General features: G+C 43.2%; 1 protein-coding gene across 1 annotated transcript in view; it reads left to right on the top strand.

Moving 5' to 3' along the window:
- The first annotated feature begins 213 nt into the window (after positions 1–213).
- The window catches only part of TIPARP (TCDD inducible poly(ADP-ribose) polymerase), a 45,296-nt gene continuing 27,065 nt past the window's right edge, over positions 214–18,444 (top strand). The window contains exons 1-3 of the mRNA XM_058555622.1: positions 214–345; positions 15,220–15,736; positions 15,878–16,090. Coding sequence (XP_058411605.1) covers positions 214–345; positions 15,220–15,736; positions 15,878–16,090 — 862 coding nt within the window. The remainder of the gene's footprint in view (positions 346–15,219; positions 15,737–15,877; positions 16,091–18,444) is intronic.

Raw genomic sequence — 18,444 nt, forward strand, 5'->3', positions numbered from 1 at the left:
TGTATATTCCAGATCACCTGGGAACTTGGTAAAAAATAAACAGCAGCCCAGGCCCTTTCCTACTTCAAGAAGCCTGTCTCTGTAGCTTCTATTGGCCTCCAGGTGATTCTAATACACTCCAGAGTTCGAGAACCACTGAGCTTGGGCACATGGCTTGCAGTCTTTCTACTCCAACCTTTGCCAGCATCGTGGAAGACTTGATCTTCCAGAAAGATGACTCAGCCAACACCAGACCTTTCTTATCTTGACTTCTTCACCCTCGATGACCTTCTACTCCACTCCATCAGAGCCAGCCACACCCACAGCCACACTCTGAACCTTGTCACCATTATCTCACTGAACTGGGTAACGCTACTACAGTGAACAACCTGCAGTCTATAGGGCACAATTATAAAGTGAGTTCTTTTTTTCTTCCAATTGCCCTATTCAGCTCCCTTTCTAAGCTAGCTTTTGTTTTTCCTTGTCTCTAGGGCAGACCACTAACTTTTCTGGCTACTTTCAGGTCATAAAAATTCTCCTGGGAACTCTCAGTCACAATAATAGTCTCAGTTCAAGAACTAAAATGTTCAGTAGAATTTGAACCACATTCAAAGCTAAAGCTCCTCTCCTCCCCGATCTTGTTACTGCTGCTGACTGGAAAGGCTGTGGAGGGGCAGAGGAGTACAGAGGGCAGCTTCCCTCTTTCCTCTTTATTCTCTGTTCTCCCCATCCCATCCCCAGTTTGGCTCCCTCTGTATCCTCCAGGGTTGAATCAGGAAGAGCAAGGAGGTCATCAAGGTTTTACTTGATTGGCACAGACACAATCCACCATGGCAGCCTCTGGGACGGTGGAATCCCATTGCTCACTCTTTCCTTCAATGAGTGTTTTTGTGCATTTTGAGGAGATATTCTGCCCCCCTTGGAACTCCAGTAATCCCCCATGATGGAGGCAATGTCTCACACCTCCTACTGGCTTTCTACAATTCCTTCCTCAGCATCTGGCAATCTGTGGCTACTCCCTCCAGCCAGTCATGGAATCTGAGATAGCTCCAGACTGGCTCCTCCCACAAGCCCACATCTGGCCCTGGAGAAATACTCAACACTGCCCCGCTGCTGGTGAATGTACAGCTTGCTTCTAGTGTAGCCTTACCTCCCCACCCCACCACCACCCACCCCCAACCTGATTTGGTTAGAGCTTTTCTTACCAGTTCTTACACTCTTCAAAATCAAAGAGGCACATTTGAAGCTCTTCAAGTAGTTTCCTTCAAGTACCTCTCTCACTTGGTGTAAGGAGCTGGGAGAACCACTCTCTTCACCTGGGAGAGAGGGGAAGAAAAAACCAAGGCACTCCAACAATTCTCCAAAGAAAACTTGTCTCTCAATTTTTCAACTCCAGTGCTTGTGCAACTCCAGGTAGGTGATGGATTAAGGGTCACAAAACCAGTTTGATCCTCTCTTTGCAAGTCCTGCATAGGTGATATAGCTCATTATAGCACCTATTGTCATCTTCTCAGTCTTGAGAGCCTCAGCCAAAACTAAAACAGAGAGCCCCAACTGAACATCCTGTTTACGCAGAACACTGCTCCCTAATTTAGGAAATGGCTAGTTTTCTTGTTAATTCTTACTAGGACCATTACTTGACCTCAGGGGACCTTTCCCCCATTTGTGGTCCCCTTTACTTTCTCTCATCACTAGCCTTCTCCTGTCCCCTCCCTCCCAGGTTAGACTCCATGGTGCATACTCTCAGTAATCCTCTTGCCAATATCATAAATTCCCTTATCTCTTTCTTTTCCTCATATCAATCTGGAAAAACCTCAATCCTGGATGAACTCAACAGCCCACATCCTCCATGCCTGTACACAGGCAGCTGCACACAACCGAGAAACACAAAAGGGCAAACTGGTAATACTATAATGTTAAGGTCACTAGCTCTGGGCCCTCCACACTGCCAGCAATCTTGTTATATTTTTTTGGCCAACTGGCTCTCTTGCTTTCTGCAAGGGCCATTTCAAGTCTTCTTCACTCTCCTCAGCCTCTAATCTCCTACGTTGCTGCTCACTCTCAGAAGATACCTCACCTTTTATTTCTTGGAGAATACAGAAATCATTATACTATAACACCTTCTCCCTAGCAAATTTACCACCCAACCTACACCTGCACCCATCGTATTCTCTTTCCCTCCTGTTAAAATAGAGATGTTCCTCCTTTAGTCCAAGACAAATGCCTCTGTTTCTTCTTTGGATCCCATGCCCTCCCACCTTCTTAGGAACCATACACCATTAATTATCCCTTTTTCTAATTTCAACCTGTCTCTTCTGGATTCTTATCAGTATCTAAACTTATTAAAGTCTCCTCTATCTTAACAAACCTGCAGCAGTTTACAATTATAAAGTAATGGCTATGTACCACTAATGATCTAAGCACTTCATATATGAGACTTATTTAATCATCATATTGCCCTATGAAGTAGGTAGTATTTTTATCCTCATTTTTTTAAAAGGAAACAGATTCAGAGAGACTATGTAACTTGCCCAAGATCACATAGCTGATGAGTAAAGTGGGATTCAAACCCAGGCAGGCTGGTTCCATCGCCTTTTCTATTCTCTGGATTCCCATTCGGTCTGTTTTTATTGTCTATTGTTTCTCTAGGTTTTTTAATTTTTTTTTAATAATTATTTATTTATTTATTTATTTTTCCCCCACAGCCCCGGTAGATAGTTGTATGTCATAGCTGCACATCCTTCTAGTTGCTGTTCTCTAGGTTTTTTATTGCATTGTCTTGTCTCCTCATGACCTGCTTCCTCCCCCTACTATGATTTTTATTATGATAAATTTGAAATTTACAGAAAAGCTGCAAGAATAGTACAATGGGTGCCTATATACTCTTTACCTAGATTCACACACATATCTAGGTACACACGTACACACACACAAAGGCAGTTACACATGATATGATTCAAATTTCATTTATCGTTGTATACTAACTGTAATTGTATAGAGTACAAACTTCACTGCCAGAGCTTCAGTCTCCAAATCACTACATAATTAGCAGATGCCCATAATGACCACTGACAGTGACCAATCACAGCACTTTCAAAACCTGTTAGTGATTGGTCAGTTCACATCTCTTATCCAGTTCATGGACAATTGTGTTGCCTCCTTGTCTCTCAGTGATAAATTCACATGACATTTTACAAAAATGGATATTTGAAAGAGGAAATTTGCTAAAAAAGATGCAAGTGCAGGAAGAAATGAAAAGTGATAACTCTGAAAGTGAAATTTGAATGAAACATAAATGGAGTTATAGAAGAGATAATGGAATATCAACACTGCCACCATTAGAAACACTCTAGATATTCAGTCAGAGGAACTTAGTGAAGGTGAACGTGAGATTAATGAGGAAAGTGGTTGTGATGAAAAGGATAAGGATGTCCCAGAGAAAGTGACATTGGCAAAAACTTCACATTAAAGGAACTTTTGGAGATATTTCACGACATTGTAAGTGCAAATGATAAAATGATGCAAGCTGATCCAAACTTAGAAAAAGGAGTGTGACGGTTGGCAAAGGCATAGAGAAGATGCTCGATCCATATAGTTAGTTATATGATCAGAAGAACTGTTCAAACTACTCTAAGTTTTTTCCAAAGAAATAAAATTCTTTAATCTTCAATGTTTCTAATGTTTTAAACTACAGTGTACTAAATAAAAAATAAGTTTCACTAGAATTCATAATGTTTTGACAAAAATGTTTAAAGATCCTGGAACAATGGTAATTTTTCCCACTGATTATTAAAATCATTTGACACAGTTTCACATCACATGGTCATATCTGAGTCCTGCACTACCATGCGAAATGAGGACTGCATATGTGTATACATATATTTTTTTCCTGAACCAATTGAAAGTACTCTATAGATATGATGCTTCACCTCCTAAATATTTCAACATGTATCTCTCTCTCTTAAGAATAGGGACATTCTCCTACATAATAACACTATCTCTCATCACTCTCAAGAAATTTAGTATCGATACCATAATATATCTAATATTCAGTACATATTTAAATTTCCTTGAGTAATATCCTTGATAACATCTTTAAATATCCAGTATCTACATAAACATCAGGCATAGTCTTTAGTTTCCTTTAATCTAGAATATTTCCATTGCTTTTCTTTCCTTTTCTTCTCATGACATTAATATTTTTTAAAGAGTTCTGTAGAATGTCCCACTATTTGGATTTGTCTGATTGTGCTCTCATGCTTAGATTTAGATTAAACATTTATGTTCTAGAACTTGTTTCCTCCACCTGCGGAACTCCCACTCCCCAATGAAGGTCCAGGTAGGTATGGTAAGGTACGGTGAAATTCTGTATTGTTTTTCTTTCCCTTTTATTCCTTTCTCTCTCTCCTTAACCTTCCAACCAAGTAACCAACCAATCTTGTTCTCTCCAAAAAACAAAACCACACAACTCCACAACTAACTGCCTCAACCCTCCCACACATTCTGAAGAATGATTGAGATTCCATCACCCATTTTCTTCATCCTGTTGTTTCAAGGAGAGTCCCTCTTTTTACCCCTTGGGTGCTCAAATGCCTTCATGTTCTCTATCCCAATCAAAATCTACTCTCAAGAAAAGATTGAAAACCCTCACACTAAAATGAAATGACTGTCAGCAGTTTAAAAAGACACATCTCCCAGGGGAGGATTTGCCTTTTAGCAAAGTTCTGTGAAGATGTATGCCCAGTGCCCATCCAGTTCCCAGGGCATGATAAACTTTCTAACTTGTTGTTAAACTGAATTGACAAAAAGCTCAGTGGGCAAGATTAAAGATTTCCAAATCAAACTCTGTCTTCACTAAAGCACTGCTTTCAGAGTGATACCTGTTTCTATTGGTAATATGGGAGACTACTAGAGTCTTGGGGATGACCAGATAGGCATTTCAAAAAAAATCTTTGATTGAAATATTGTTGTTTTAGTCTAGGCAAACAAAATAACTCTTATATTTTTCCATGGATGGCTTGTCTCACCAACTAGTTTATAAACTAGTTATGATCTCTTAAGGTCTTATTCTCCACAGCTCCTAACACATGCTTTACTTGTAATCAGAGTTCAGCAGATGCTTGCTGAATTACAAAAATATATATATATTTTTGATAAGAATAGTACATAGATGATGGTTCGTTCTCCGCTGTTCATCCTGTCAGAAGGAACATAATGTTGGCTGATGGTCATTTTAAGTTTGTGCATTTGGTTAAGGTAGTATGCGTCAGATTTCTCTATTGTCAGATTACCTCTTTTCTTCTGTTATTAAAGAGTTATGTATAAGGAGATACTGGGAGACTATATGAATATCCTGTTTTCCAGCCTTTCACCCAGTGGTGTTAACATCCATTTGATAATCCCTTCCTTATCAATCATTATTCTGGTGGTTACAAAATGGTGATTTTCTATCAATTTGTCTATATTTATTAGCTGGCATTCTTCTGTAAAGAAGAGCTTTCCCTCCTCTCTTGCACGTTCCCCCTTTTTTGGGTGTTTTTATTGACTCGTGGGTTCTTTTTCATTCAGCATATTATAACGAATTGCCATCATTGTTTTTATCATTCAGATGTCCTGTTTTGGCTAGTAGGAGGACCTTTAATCTGGCTTCTGTGTCCTTTGACATGTCTCAACAGTTTGTGAATGCTTATCTGGTTATTTTTAATTGAGTGCCAGATATTGCATTTGGATAATTGTAAAAATAGTTTGAGGCCTAGAATAATATTATTTTCCAGGAGGATTTACATTTGCTTCTGGCAAGAGGTTAAGGCCACTAGCCATCCTAGATCACTTTAATTTAATGGGAGGACCTGAGAGGATTTGAAGCTGGGAGAGCTGGCCTATTTCTGGTCTACCCTTACTCCCAATGTAGTCCTTTGGCTCCCAACCCAAAGCCTGGCATCACTCCCTCTGACCTTTCTCGTACTTTAGTTTTTATAGCCTATCCCTGTTAGTCTGTCAATAGTTCTGTTTAGGGACCAGGCCTGTGGCCTAGTGGTTAAGTTCGGCGCACTCCTCTTCAGCAGCCCAGGTTCAGTTCCCGGGTGCAGACCTACACCACTTGTCAGCAGCCATGCTGTGGCGGCAAACCATGTACAAAATAGAGGAAGACTGGTGACAGATGTTAGCTCAGGGCGAATATTCCTCAGCAAACAAACGAACAAACAAACATAGTTCTGTTCAGCTTCTCAGTCACCTCTTTGGGAAAAGTGGCTCTAAATGTTCTGCTCACCTCTCTGGATTTCCTTCTCTCAGATCTTGTTATCTTAATTCTTCATATTAGCTCTTGGAGTGATTTTAAAAATATTTTGTCCAACTTTTGTGACTTTTTCTGTAAAAGTGTTAGCCTGAATTACCTAATCCATTACTGGAAGTGAAAGTTCCTCTTACCCCAGAGTTGACTTTTAAAAATAAAAATATGGTCATGTCATTTTCCTAATTAAAATACTTCAATGACTGCCTATTTTTCCTCTGAATTCTTAGTTAGGCCTGAAGATTTGCATCCCCAAACCATCTCCAGCCACTCTCCCTCTCACTTTCTGTTTTCCAGACCCACTGGCTGTCTTTGGCATGCCACACCTTCACAGTTCTGGCTTTGCACTTGTGCTTCCTGTCCCCTGACTGCTGTTAACTGCTCCCACCCACTCCCTCTGATCTAGTTAATACTTACTTAATCATCAGAGCTCAGCCCGTTGTTTCTTCACCAAGAAGCCTTCACCAAGGCAGCCTTCCCTGGCTCCCCCAGCCTAGGTCAGGTCTCAGTCATGGCACCCTGCTCTTCTTCAAAGCACTTATTAAAGTTGGTAATTATATGTTGATTTGAGTGATTATTTGAATAATGTCTGTCTTCTTCCCCATGCTGTATGAAGGCAGGGATCATGTCTGTTTTGCTCACCATTACATGCCCAGCAATTACTTGTAGGAGGTGTTCAGTGAAATAGAGGAATGAATAAAAATGACTGTCAATCAACAAGGCCTTTTCTGCGTCACTTATCAATGCAATTAGCACATTTATTTCCACCAATAGATCTGCACTAAGGGTTTTGTTAATGCAGCCAAAATTTCCTGGCTTTTAACTCTGAAGTCTGATAAAAAACAGTTTCGGTTTCCATTTCTCTTATGGTTGTATTGATTTCACATCAATAGTGTTATTTTAACCAAAGAAACATTGCTTTTTGGCGACTTTGCAAAACTTTGAAACGAAGAGGTTACCTTGGTTTCAATGTAAACACACTGATCATTGAGAAAAAGCCATTCTGATCCTTGATTTCCGATTTAGCTAATGCCTCAGGAAGTGAAAAATAAAAGAGTCTCAGGCGGGTGATGAAGTCAAAATAATACAGCAAATAATGTTGCAAATATTTTCTTTTGCTTAATATAGATTTCCCTGGTAGAGTAAATTTCCATCTGTTTTGCATTTAGAAATAAAAGCTGCTTCTTTAAAGTTTGTAGGCAAGAAGTCAATAAATAATGGGAACTCTAATTGATACCATAGGTTTTTGTTTTAAAACCAGATTTAGGCTTACTTTACTAGAAACTTGTATGAGCCTGTACCAATTTTTTATTTTCATATTTTAACCTGCTTGACCTCGAGCTGGCTATTTTTCTTTCTTTAAACCCACAGAACATACAAATGTCAACTGTTTCACTTCTTTAGCCTCAAAGTAATTTCTTATTCAGTCAGCTTCCCCGAATGGGGACTTCACTGACAAAGTTGGGTATTGGGAACTGTAGTTAGCTTAGGTTTATCGGGATTACAATTTGCCTCTGCTGGAGAAATGTGAAATGAGTGGACACAACACTGGCTTCATGAAAATAAATCTCTCTGCTTTGTAAATGCAGAATATAGCCCACTACTCTTTTTAAAAGATACGCATTTAAGCCCTCCTAATTAACATTCATGTCAAATGGAGGAACCAATGTGTTCACTGTGTAGGTTTAGAAATGGGGATATTCTTAGATATGGTTGTAAGCAGTTCCAACTTCTCCCCTAAACTCTAGTCTTCATTATCCAACTACCAACGTACTGACCGTCTCCACTTGGGCATCTAATATATCTCAATCTTACACATCCAAAACTACACTCTTGTTGCCCCTTGCTCTCAAAACCTTCCCACGATCTTCACTATCTCAATAAACGACAACTCCATTCTTCTAATTGCTCAAGCTAAAATCTGAGGGGTCACCCCCGGCTCTCCAGTTTCCCTTGTACCCTATATCCAACTCAGCAGCTAGTCCTCCCAGCTCCACCCTCAGCACACGCCCAGGACCCAAACCCATCTCACCACTGCCGCAGGCACCACACTAGTCCCGCCACCGGCATCTCTTCTCCAGACTATTAACTGAGCTTTCACTCCTCCCATTGTACAAGGCTCCTCTACAGACGGCAGCCAGCGTTATCCTTTTAACATGTAAATATATATAGACTTCTGTCTCAAGGTGGAATCCAAAGTCCTTACCACGGGCCTAAAAGATATGCAATCTGGCCTCTGGCCCCTCTCTTGATCTCTTCGGCAGAATTCTCTTTTGTTCATTCCACTCCGATCAAACTGGCTTTTGCAATTTTCCTCTAACATGCCAACTTGCCCCTTCCTCAGAGCCTTTGCATGTGCTGTTCCATCTATGTGGAATGCTCTTCCCCTAATGTTCTCATGGCTAGCTCCTTCATCTTCCTCAGGCTTTTGCTTAAATGTTTCCATTTAGGAAATGCCTTTCCAGACAACACATCATTTTTTATTCCCTCAGCCACAGTATTCTTTAACACCTTACTTAGAGTAAGATTTACCCAGGACAGTCCTGGTTTCATCTGTATTATCTTGACATAATTATAAATAATTACTCTCAAAGTGTCCTTGTTTGATAAATTATGTGGTTGTCCACCCTTACCATGTTTCATTTTTATAGCTTTCATCACCAGCTGATACCCCGTCTGTCTTTCCCCATTAAAATGTTGATAAGAGGTGACCATTTGTTTTATTCTCTGCTGTATCCCCAGCACTAAGAAGCCCCTAGAACACGAATAATAAATATGTGTTGAATGAATGAATGAATGGAGTCATTACCTGCCTGGTAAAGTCAGTTGCTCTCCTGGGAGCCAGGGAGGCAAAGATAAAGAAGGCACAGTCCCGGTTCAATGCGCAAGCCCCACCTGAGAGATTCTGTTTTGATTGGTCTTGTGTAGAGAGTGGAACAGATACATATTTTTTTAAGTGGCTCAAGTGATTCTCATGTACAGGCCAGGTGAAAACCTATGGTCTAGAAGCTATCTGCCTAGTGGAGGAATCGGAAATGAAAGGCAGGTGGGCATCAGAACATCTCTCCTCAGTGAATGGCTGGGACGTCCCGTCTACCAAAATCGCCATATTGAGTTTGGACATCAACATGAAAACTTATGCTATATCAGGGCTGCTGATCAGTTAAACTATTAAATTCTCTTTTTGTCACTGGAAAAATTCTTTACTATAAAAATAGAGTGTTGGCTTTGCAGAGCCTGAACAGCAAAAGTGGGAAGTATTTATGGCCCAGAATGTCTCATGACAGTATAAGAACTAGGAACAGGGAAGTTGTCCCACAGAGAACTGAGTCTGGGACTTAATGAAAAAGAGCACATGGACACAATTTATTTGTTGTAGGGAACAAATTTGTAACCAAACTCATGCATATAACTCTAATTATATCCTTAGGATAAATTCACACAAGTTGAAGTACTGTTAACTCAGATGATCTCTGCACATGATTTTCAAGATCATCTTTAATTACTTGGGAATTCACTTTTTTAAAAAGTAAACTTTTTTTCCCTGTTAAATTTAGGTGTACCCCAAGTAAAAACAACTGACTTTCTTAACATTCTAATAATAATTCTAGATACTTCAAGAAATCTGCTGCTGGTAATCCTCTCCTCTGACAGTGTATAGTTAGACTTAATTCCTCCTCTCTATACATTCTCAGTACCTTGCGGGTTTATGCCTCTATTACAGCACTTACCACACTATAGTGTGTTCATTTATTTTTTTACTTGGCCACATCCTCCAAGTCTCCTTCCCCTCCCAGTCCTGCACTCCCCTCCCGCAAAAGACTAAGCTATTAACACAGCAGTATTGAGGGAAATTCTTCAAAGTGCAGAATCCCCTGCACTCTGAGATTTTGATTCAGGAGGCCTAGGTTGGGGCTGGAGACTCTGCAGCAGACTTTCCCAGGGGATCTGGGTGGTCGGTTCACTGACTTCACTATAAGAAATTGACAGAGTAGGGACTATCTTAAGTCACCATTGTAAACTAGTGTCCGGCACATACACCCCTGATAAATGTGTACTGAATCAACTGACAGAATAGTCAGGAAAACATCTGGGACTTCTCTGAGGGAATCATTTCATATAGATCCAAAACCAGTTAGATCCGACAGCACTTTGATGATGTGCTGTGGGAATTACTCAACAGGTCCAAACTGAAAGGGATTAAAGACCACGCCTGGCTGTCATGGATCCTGTGAAGAGAAGAACACTCCAGCAGATGACCATCCGTTTCTAACTGCAAATCTTAGACAAACAGAATTGTCTGTGATCTGGCATAAGCATTTTAGAACTCATCCTATCCATATTTTATCTGTTTCATTTTCCACTACACCTGTATCCTCTTCTTACCCAGACAGAGGCACCTTGTTGCCTCATTAGAGGCGTAGAAAAGAACTGAGTTTCACGAAAGAGGAGATTATAACTAAGAAATATTTTTAAAAGTTGGAAATGGTCTGCAAAGTGAACATTCTACCGCTCTATGAAAATATGAATTTTAAGTTTACATTTATTATAGCATGTTCATGTTGGCTCTAAACCAACCTACCTCCAAGCACTGAATTAATTCACCCTTAATTCATGCTGATTCAAGTCCCTACCTTTAGTTGCTCTGACATATTCTCTAGTAGCATTTTCCAATATTCTCTCATCAACACCATATTTAAAACCCACTTGAGATTAATAAATTTCAGCCAAAAATCTTTTCTTGCTCTAGAATCCTAAGAGTGCAGAACTCCCTCTCAGGAAAACAGGAGATCTTCCTTGACGTAAGTTCCAGGAGTTGGCCCATTAGCAATAGCATCAAGACAGAATTTTCAATAATAGATGTTATATGTTTAAAAACAACAGTAATTCAGTTGCCTAGATAATAATAGTTTGACTTTCCTTTCACTTTGGATATATTAGATATATGCACATATGAACTTCTTTTGAGTTAAAGAATAAGTTGTCCTTATTTATATAGTCAGAAAACATTATAGCTTGGACTTAGCACTCCTAGATAAGGAATCGTCAGTCTGCCATTTATGCGAGTTGGCTGTAATCTCAGAACAGCATTGCGAAGAGCCAAGACCTCTTTTCAAATCTCCAGTCTTTCACTGTGCTCTCTGAGTCACGTTAGTTAGTTTCCTTCTTGGTGTGGTAACCAGAAATGATTATCTTTTCACCAGAAGGATGTTGGGGAATTAACTATTAGTAATAATTGCAAAAACAGAAAGCAACAGATATTGATACTTTATAGCATGTACTTTGTTGACGAAAACGGGAGGTCTTGAGTCACTGGAAATTTCAAGTAAGTAGTCTTGGCTTTTACATTAATAAGTTGTTCATGTACTCTACTTGATCAGTCATGCTAAACCAAATCCAGCAGACAAGGATAACAGAAATTAGGGATAAAAAGAATATATGGAAAGGAAATTAGAATATTTCAATCCTACAAGCATATTTAAGAAGAATTAAATGGCATAGAGACACATATAGAAAGTGTACACATGTGTATGCCATAAACGTTGAATGTATATGTTTGTGTCTTTTGTAGTTTTGAAGAGCATTCAAAGAGGAAGCACTTATTCATGTATAGGTACTTACAATATTTAATCCAGTGACTTGAATGTACTAGATACTCAGTGAATCGATGATTTAAAAAAAAGGTGAATTGACAAGTTCAATGACAAGAAACCGATTAAGTAAAATTTGTTGTAGTTACTTGGAATATTAAACAGCTGCTTGTTTAAAAGACTGTGTTAACATGCAAAGCTGCTTATGATACAGTGCTAGGTAAAATATGAATATACAGTAATGCTGTAAGAACAGAAAAAAAACCTTTGAATAAAATAAGACAGAACATAACTGTAGCAAAATGTTAAAATAGGACTTTAGAAGGTTCAACAATGGGTATTCTTATGTATCCTCTCCAATTTTTCTTTTATCAACATATGTTTCTTAATGATATAATTTGGTATATCTGTGAAATTGGCAGGAAATGCTATAGGAGTTGATATATTGCTTTGTGATAGCTCTTACATTTCAAACGTACTAGGTCATGTTGCTCTCTAACTGGTAGAGCCTGCAAGCAGGAAGACTAGTTAGAAGATAACTTACGATACTTTGTATATATACATATAACAAAAAACAGTTTAACCAAATTGGGGTTTATTTTTCAGACATAACAGTAAGTCTGGGGGTAGCCAGTCTAGGACTGCTGCAGCAGCTTCAAGATGCCGTGAATGACCCAGACTCCTTCCATCTTTCTGCTCCAGCATCCCTAGTTTGGGGATTCCATCTTCACATTTTCCACATCAAGTTCACCTTATTTTCATCATGAGGTTCCATCTCCATCCTCATGTTAGTATTCTAGGGGGAAGGAAAAACAAGAAAAAAATGGAAAGGCTGTCTCTAGATTAGGAAAAGAAATGTTTTCCTAGAAATCTTCACTATATGTGTAGAACTATATCCCATGGCCATCCATCACTGTATGGGATCTAGGGAAATAAGTTTTTTGGCTAGGCACATTGCCAGCTCTCATCCTCCAAGAAAACAAAACAAAAAAAGCATCAGGATATTTCTAACAAGAAAGGGGCAACAAGCAGTACTTGCCCCTTCTTCTCAGATAAGGAGGAATCCCTAAGAGGAACAGTCCCAAGTCTCATCCAGTTACTGCACTGAGCTCAGAGTCCAGGATCCAGAAGTCCTGATGATGTGGGGTATGCCCCATCAAGAGTGTGGATCCTCATGCTCTGGCAACCAATTTTTAAAGAAAAGTTATCTGCTTCAATACTCGTAATAAGTAATGGTGATAGACAAGATACAGGATGTTGGTAAAACTCCTATTCAGAAAAAAGGAAAATGGGAAACACACAGTGGTCACTGGTCCACAGAACATCTCAAATCCTGTAGGATAATTATAGCAAGGAATCCATGCCCTTGATCAGTTAATCTGTCAGTTCTTGGTTCTGTTCTGTAGGAGGATCTTCCTATTCCATTATCTTCCAGGGTCACAGCTGAGGTGGACATTGTGGAGGAAACCTTTTCTGGAGCAGTAAAACTTTAGCAGTCTGAGGATCCTAGATCCAAAAGTGGTGTGAGTCGAGAATCTGGTGCCATTCTTCCCTTTGAGGCAACTGATGTTCTGAAAGCAGTAGTGGAGAGGTTGAGAACTAGCTAAAGTTTTCAACTGTCTCAAAGGGAGTGTGTGGGGAGTGGAGTGTGAAAAATGTGAGTTCAGGACCCATAGAGGAAAGATTTTAAGTTGGAATTCCAAAGTGTTACACACTGGAAGTAATTTTATTTTATTTATTTATTTTTGTGAGGAGATCAGCCCTGTGCTAACATCTGCCAATTCTCCTCTCTTTGCTGAGGAAGACTGGCCCTGGGCTAACATCCGTGCCCATCTTCCTCCACTTTTTATGGGACGCCGCCACAGCACAGCCTGCCAAGCAGTGTGTGGGTGCATGCCTGGGACTGGTCAACCCTGGGCCGCCACAGCGGAGCGTGCGCACTTAACCGCTTTCGCCACGGGGCCGGCCCCTGGCAGTAATTTTTAATTATATATTAATCCCTGATTGGATTAAGGTGATCTGCCCTTAATCTAAGTGGCCCCCAATGAACCATACCACCCAGTATTCATGGCTTCCTGCCATAGACTCTGAGCTTGGTCGTGTGACTTGCTTTGACAAATGACACATTAGTCAGCAGATACAAGCAAAAGCTTGCACATTGAGGCTTGTCTTCTTGGAAGGCTCCCTCTTGGAACCCTGAGATTACCATGCTGTGAGGAAGCCCAAGTTAGCCACGTGGAGAAAAACCAGGGAACCCACCCAAGAGCCAGAACAGAGGCCCAAGATATATGGCCCTAGTTGAGCAAGGCCCCAGCCATCTGAACCACCCCAATGGAAGCCCAGACATCACTGAGCAGAGATGAGCCCACCTGCACTATATGCTGACTGAATTCCTGAGCCAGAGAATCCAGAATCATGAGCAAATAAGAGTTGTTGTTTTAAGTCATTAAGTTTTGGGGTGGTTTGTACAGAGCAATAAATAACTGAAACACTACTAAAAGAATAAAAAATGTATAACAAATAAGCTAATTGTTGGGAGAGACTAGAATGAAAAATACTTAAGCCAAAAGAAGGCATGGAAGGAAAGAACATAGAACAGATGAGAGAAAGCAAGCAAACAGTAAAATGGTAGATTTGAACTCAGATACTTGCTTCTAGGCACCAGACCAAGTGTATGCATGAGTAGGCACCAGACCAAGAGCTTGTCTCTCCAGTTTTTAAGCCTGAAAATTTTTATCTTTTACCTATTAGCCTCTGAATTCTGTCCATATCATTCCCACCTTAGTTTAACGGCCCTGCCTTGATGCAATCTGAAATAAACCTGCTGGGCAGATACTACCCTTAATCTATTTTTGCTGGTGTGTCACCCAAACTGGTTTAGAAGAGTTTCAGAAAGGCTTAGAAACATAATATCTATGACTGCCACCTCTTAGCTCCTATTTTTATAGGCTTCCATGTCTGGTAAGGTCATAGTTGGCTTTTTCAACCCAGAAAGGCTCCAAATTATGCAATTAAGTGAGTTTAGATTTCAGGTCCCAGGCAGAGAGCATCTCTTTGCAAGCTGTGCTCCCTTCTCCTCTGCTGGCTGTTATTAACTTTGATTTTGACGAGGGCCTTCTCCCCCATATACAGTGATTAAATGAATTTAACGTAGTTTCTTCCTCCACCACTGAAAAGCTCTTCGATATATGGACTTAGCATCCAAGGCACTTTACAATGCAGAAAATACGGCAAATTCACACGCGGTGTGTATTTTAGAGGTGAATACACGGTGCTCCGCGAGCTCCCCGAGGACAGGTGGTGTCCGTGCTGATTGGGGCTGTGGCCTAAGCCTGGCACCCGCCTGGCACGCAACAGGCGCTGGACAAATATTCGCTGAATAAGTCGCTACGGTGTTTGGGGGCTTTAAGACACACGTACACGCACTTTTATCGTCAAACCTCCAGAGCTAGTTGTCCCTTCTGCACCGCCGCGCACGTTGCCCCTGAAACAGGATCGCCGGCCACCCCGTCGGGCGGGCAGGCGGCGGCCGGGCGCGCGGCGGCCCGTCCGGTGCGGGGCGGGCGACCCCGTCTGGCCGCAGCGGCGGTAGCAGCCGTTCGCGCCTCTCGGGTGCAGTGGCGGCAGGGGCAGGAGGCGTCTGTGAGGAGGCGAGCAAACAAAGCCAACCGCACAGAAACGGGTCGTTCCGTTTCACATCCTCCCTCGGGTGCCCGGGTTTCCTCGGAGCACAGTGACCCTCCTCCAGTCTGCAGGCAGGTGGAGCCCGCCCCACGCCGCGCGCTCTCGGGGCCCCGGCTGGCCCGCGAGATGACACGCCCCCTCGCGGGAGCGCGCGGCCACCGCGCGCACCCCCGCCCCTCCGCGCGAGCGAGCCAGCGCGCACGCGCACGGGCGGGCCTGCTTCCCGGCACCCACTGAGCGCCGGCCCCTCACCCCACCCGCCCCCCGCGCCCGGGCTCCGCCTCCGCGACGGGCTGCTGAGAGGAGGCGACCGGAAGCCACTTTAAAGCAGAGCTGGAGGTGACAGGCGAGCGAGCTGGGTCGGCGCTGCAGCTGCGGCTTTCAGTGCTCGCGGCGGCGGAATGGCCCGTGCCCCGCTCGCCGCGTCCCCGGCCTGCGACCCCTAGACGCCGAGCCCGCCTGCGCGCCGGCCCCGCGAACGCTGCCGCGAGCCGGCCGTGCGCGACCGGCGCCTGGGGTCCGCTCGCTCGGGCTGCCCGTTCAGGTAGGGGCTCCGGGGGGCTGGCGGCGCGGAGGGACGGCCTCGCAGCCGGCGCTCGGGGTCTAGGTGCTGATGTGAGCACTGTGCCTTCCCGTGCCGAGTTCACTCGGTTCCTGTCAGTGCCGGGAGGGCGCTGGTCTACACCTCTCCGTCCCGGAGGGCCGCCGGCAGGTGCAGCGATCGGAGGAGGACGTGGAGGGTGTAGTGGGTCGCCCGCGCCTCCCCGCTCCCGCTGTCGCGGGCGGTCGCGCGTCTGTGCGGCTCCCGCCGCAGACCCGGGCGCTGGGGCGCGGGGAGCCCCCGCGCTCCGCCGCAGCCCGAAGTTTGCAGGCTGCTGGCAGGGTAACTTGGACGGCGCGGAAGTCTTCGCCCTCCTGCCGCCGCCCGAGGGGGCGCCGCGGCTCCCCGCGCTGCTCGCGCGGTTCTGCGGACCATCCCCGGGAAGGTCGACGAGGAGGTCAGCGAGAAGTGAGGCGCCGGGAGGCTCTGGGCGGAGGGAGCCTGGCGGGCTCGCTTGGAGGAGGAGGCTGGCGAGGGTCGGGGTGCCCGGCGCCTGGGCGGGATGTTCGGGAACACCGGGATGGCCCAGCCGGGCGGCCCGGGGCGCGGAGCTGCGCGGTCCCCGCGGCCGGCAGGGGGCGTCGCTCGGACCCGGGCTCGGCGGCGGGGCGGCCAGAGCCCCGGCTTTGGGGCGGGCGGTGTCCTGGGACGGTGCTGTGGGCCGGAGTGCCGGAGAACCGGGGCACCGCGGGGTGAGGGGGTGGAGCGGGAGGTCGCCTGCAGCTGGGGACCGGAGGAAGTGTCCTTCCAATCTTTATTTTTGTGTTATGCAAACTAATTGAGGAACTAGGTTCTAGTGACTTCCCCTCGCCAGCCACTCCTCCACTTCTTTGCTTCTTCCTCAGTTTTATTTCCGAATTTGACAGAGGGTAGTGCCAGGAAGAGTGTATACCCACGTACAAATAAAATTGGTTAGTGTCTGTTTTCGCCTTGATTGGGTGTGATAGGAATGGGTAGTGTGCGTGTGTGTGCGTGCGTGGGGGAAGGCACAGGCCGGTGTGGTGGGGAGGGAATACCACAATCTGTGCCAATTGTGCCTTGAGGCAAGAGCACCGAATGATGAATAATAACGCCTGGCTTGGCTGCTTTCCAGTTGATTTAAGTCTTCTTCAAGTTCCTCCTTCTTCGTGAAGCTTTGCCTAACAATGCCAACTCACGCTGAACTCTCCTTTTTCTACCTGATCCTTTTGGACTTTCCACGTACACTAAAACTTCATTGTATACTGTTTTTTATTTTATTTTTCTGAATTTGATCATTAGGCACTTTTTACGTACGTAGATAAATTAATCTCTCCAATTATATTTTTAATACTCATTTTTCTGGAGACTCAATTTTATCATTTTGTTGTTATTGTTGACTCATAAAGGCTAACAGAAGTAGGTGTTTAATAGGTGCTGTTTCTTCAGTAATTCAGCCAAAAAATATTATGGAGCATCCACTGTGTGCATTGTGCTAGGCACTTGCAATGCATACTTGATAAAGTCATGGGCCCTTGCATCAAAGATTTCTTTCAGTCTGTTGGACAAGAGAGAAGAGGATTAATTGCTCATCACCAACCCTTTTCCACCTGGCACAATGCTCAGTAAATATTTTCAGAATTAGTTAATGAATGCTAGATTGTGGAGGAGACACCATTTGTCATTTTACAAAGTTTGCTTTGCTTTTTGCTTTAAGTTTCAGTTTTTTTCAAGAGGTCTGATTCTTTGAAAAAAGCAGTTTTTTAGTCTCAGTTCACTAGCAATCTGAAGTTTGTGTGTTTTATATTCATGTGTTATTTTTCTATAATATGCTTCATTTGCCTTTTAAAAAAATGCATATATGTAACTATTCTGAAAACAAGGAAAGGAGGCCCTTTCTGTGTTGTGAAGGTGTGCTGGTTTCTAAAACAGTGTGCAGTGGTTGTTGCTGACACCGGGCGTCTGTTTCTAAACAAGCCCTGGTATTCCTTCTCCAGTAATGGTAATGTTTTGGGGATTGCAAAAGTAGACCCTGAACATTCTTGGGGAATATATTGGAACTTTCTGAATATAGAAATGCTCCAACAGGCTCCTGGCTTTCTCCCGTATAACATTTCAGTTGAGAGCCCGTGTCCTGAGTATATCCTCACACCCCAACATCACTCGCTATTTAACTTTGTTTATCCTTCATTTGATGAATTTCTTTTTTCTTCAGAAAAACAGTTTTTGTCACTTCATGAAGTAGGTGATACATAAACAACTGAGAAGAGAACCACAAAGCAGTGGAGATGTGGTTTCCCTTCTGTCATCCGTCAGATGCACTTATTTCTCCCCCTCCC

Source organism: Diceros bicornis, chromosome 15, assembly GCF_020826845.1.
Source record: "Diceros bicornis minor isolate mBicDic1 chromosome 15, mDicBic1.mat.cur, whole genome shotgun sequence".
NCBI classification, from domain to species: Eukaryota; Metazoa; Chordata; class Mammalia; order Perissodactyla; family Rhinocerotidae; genus Diceros; species Diceros bicornis.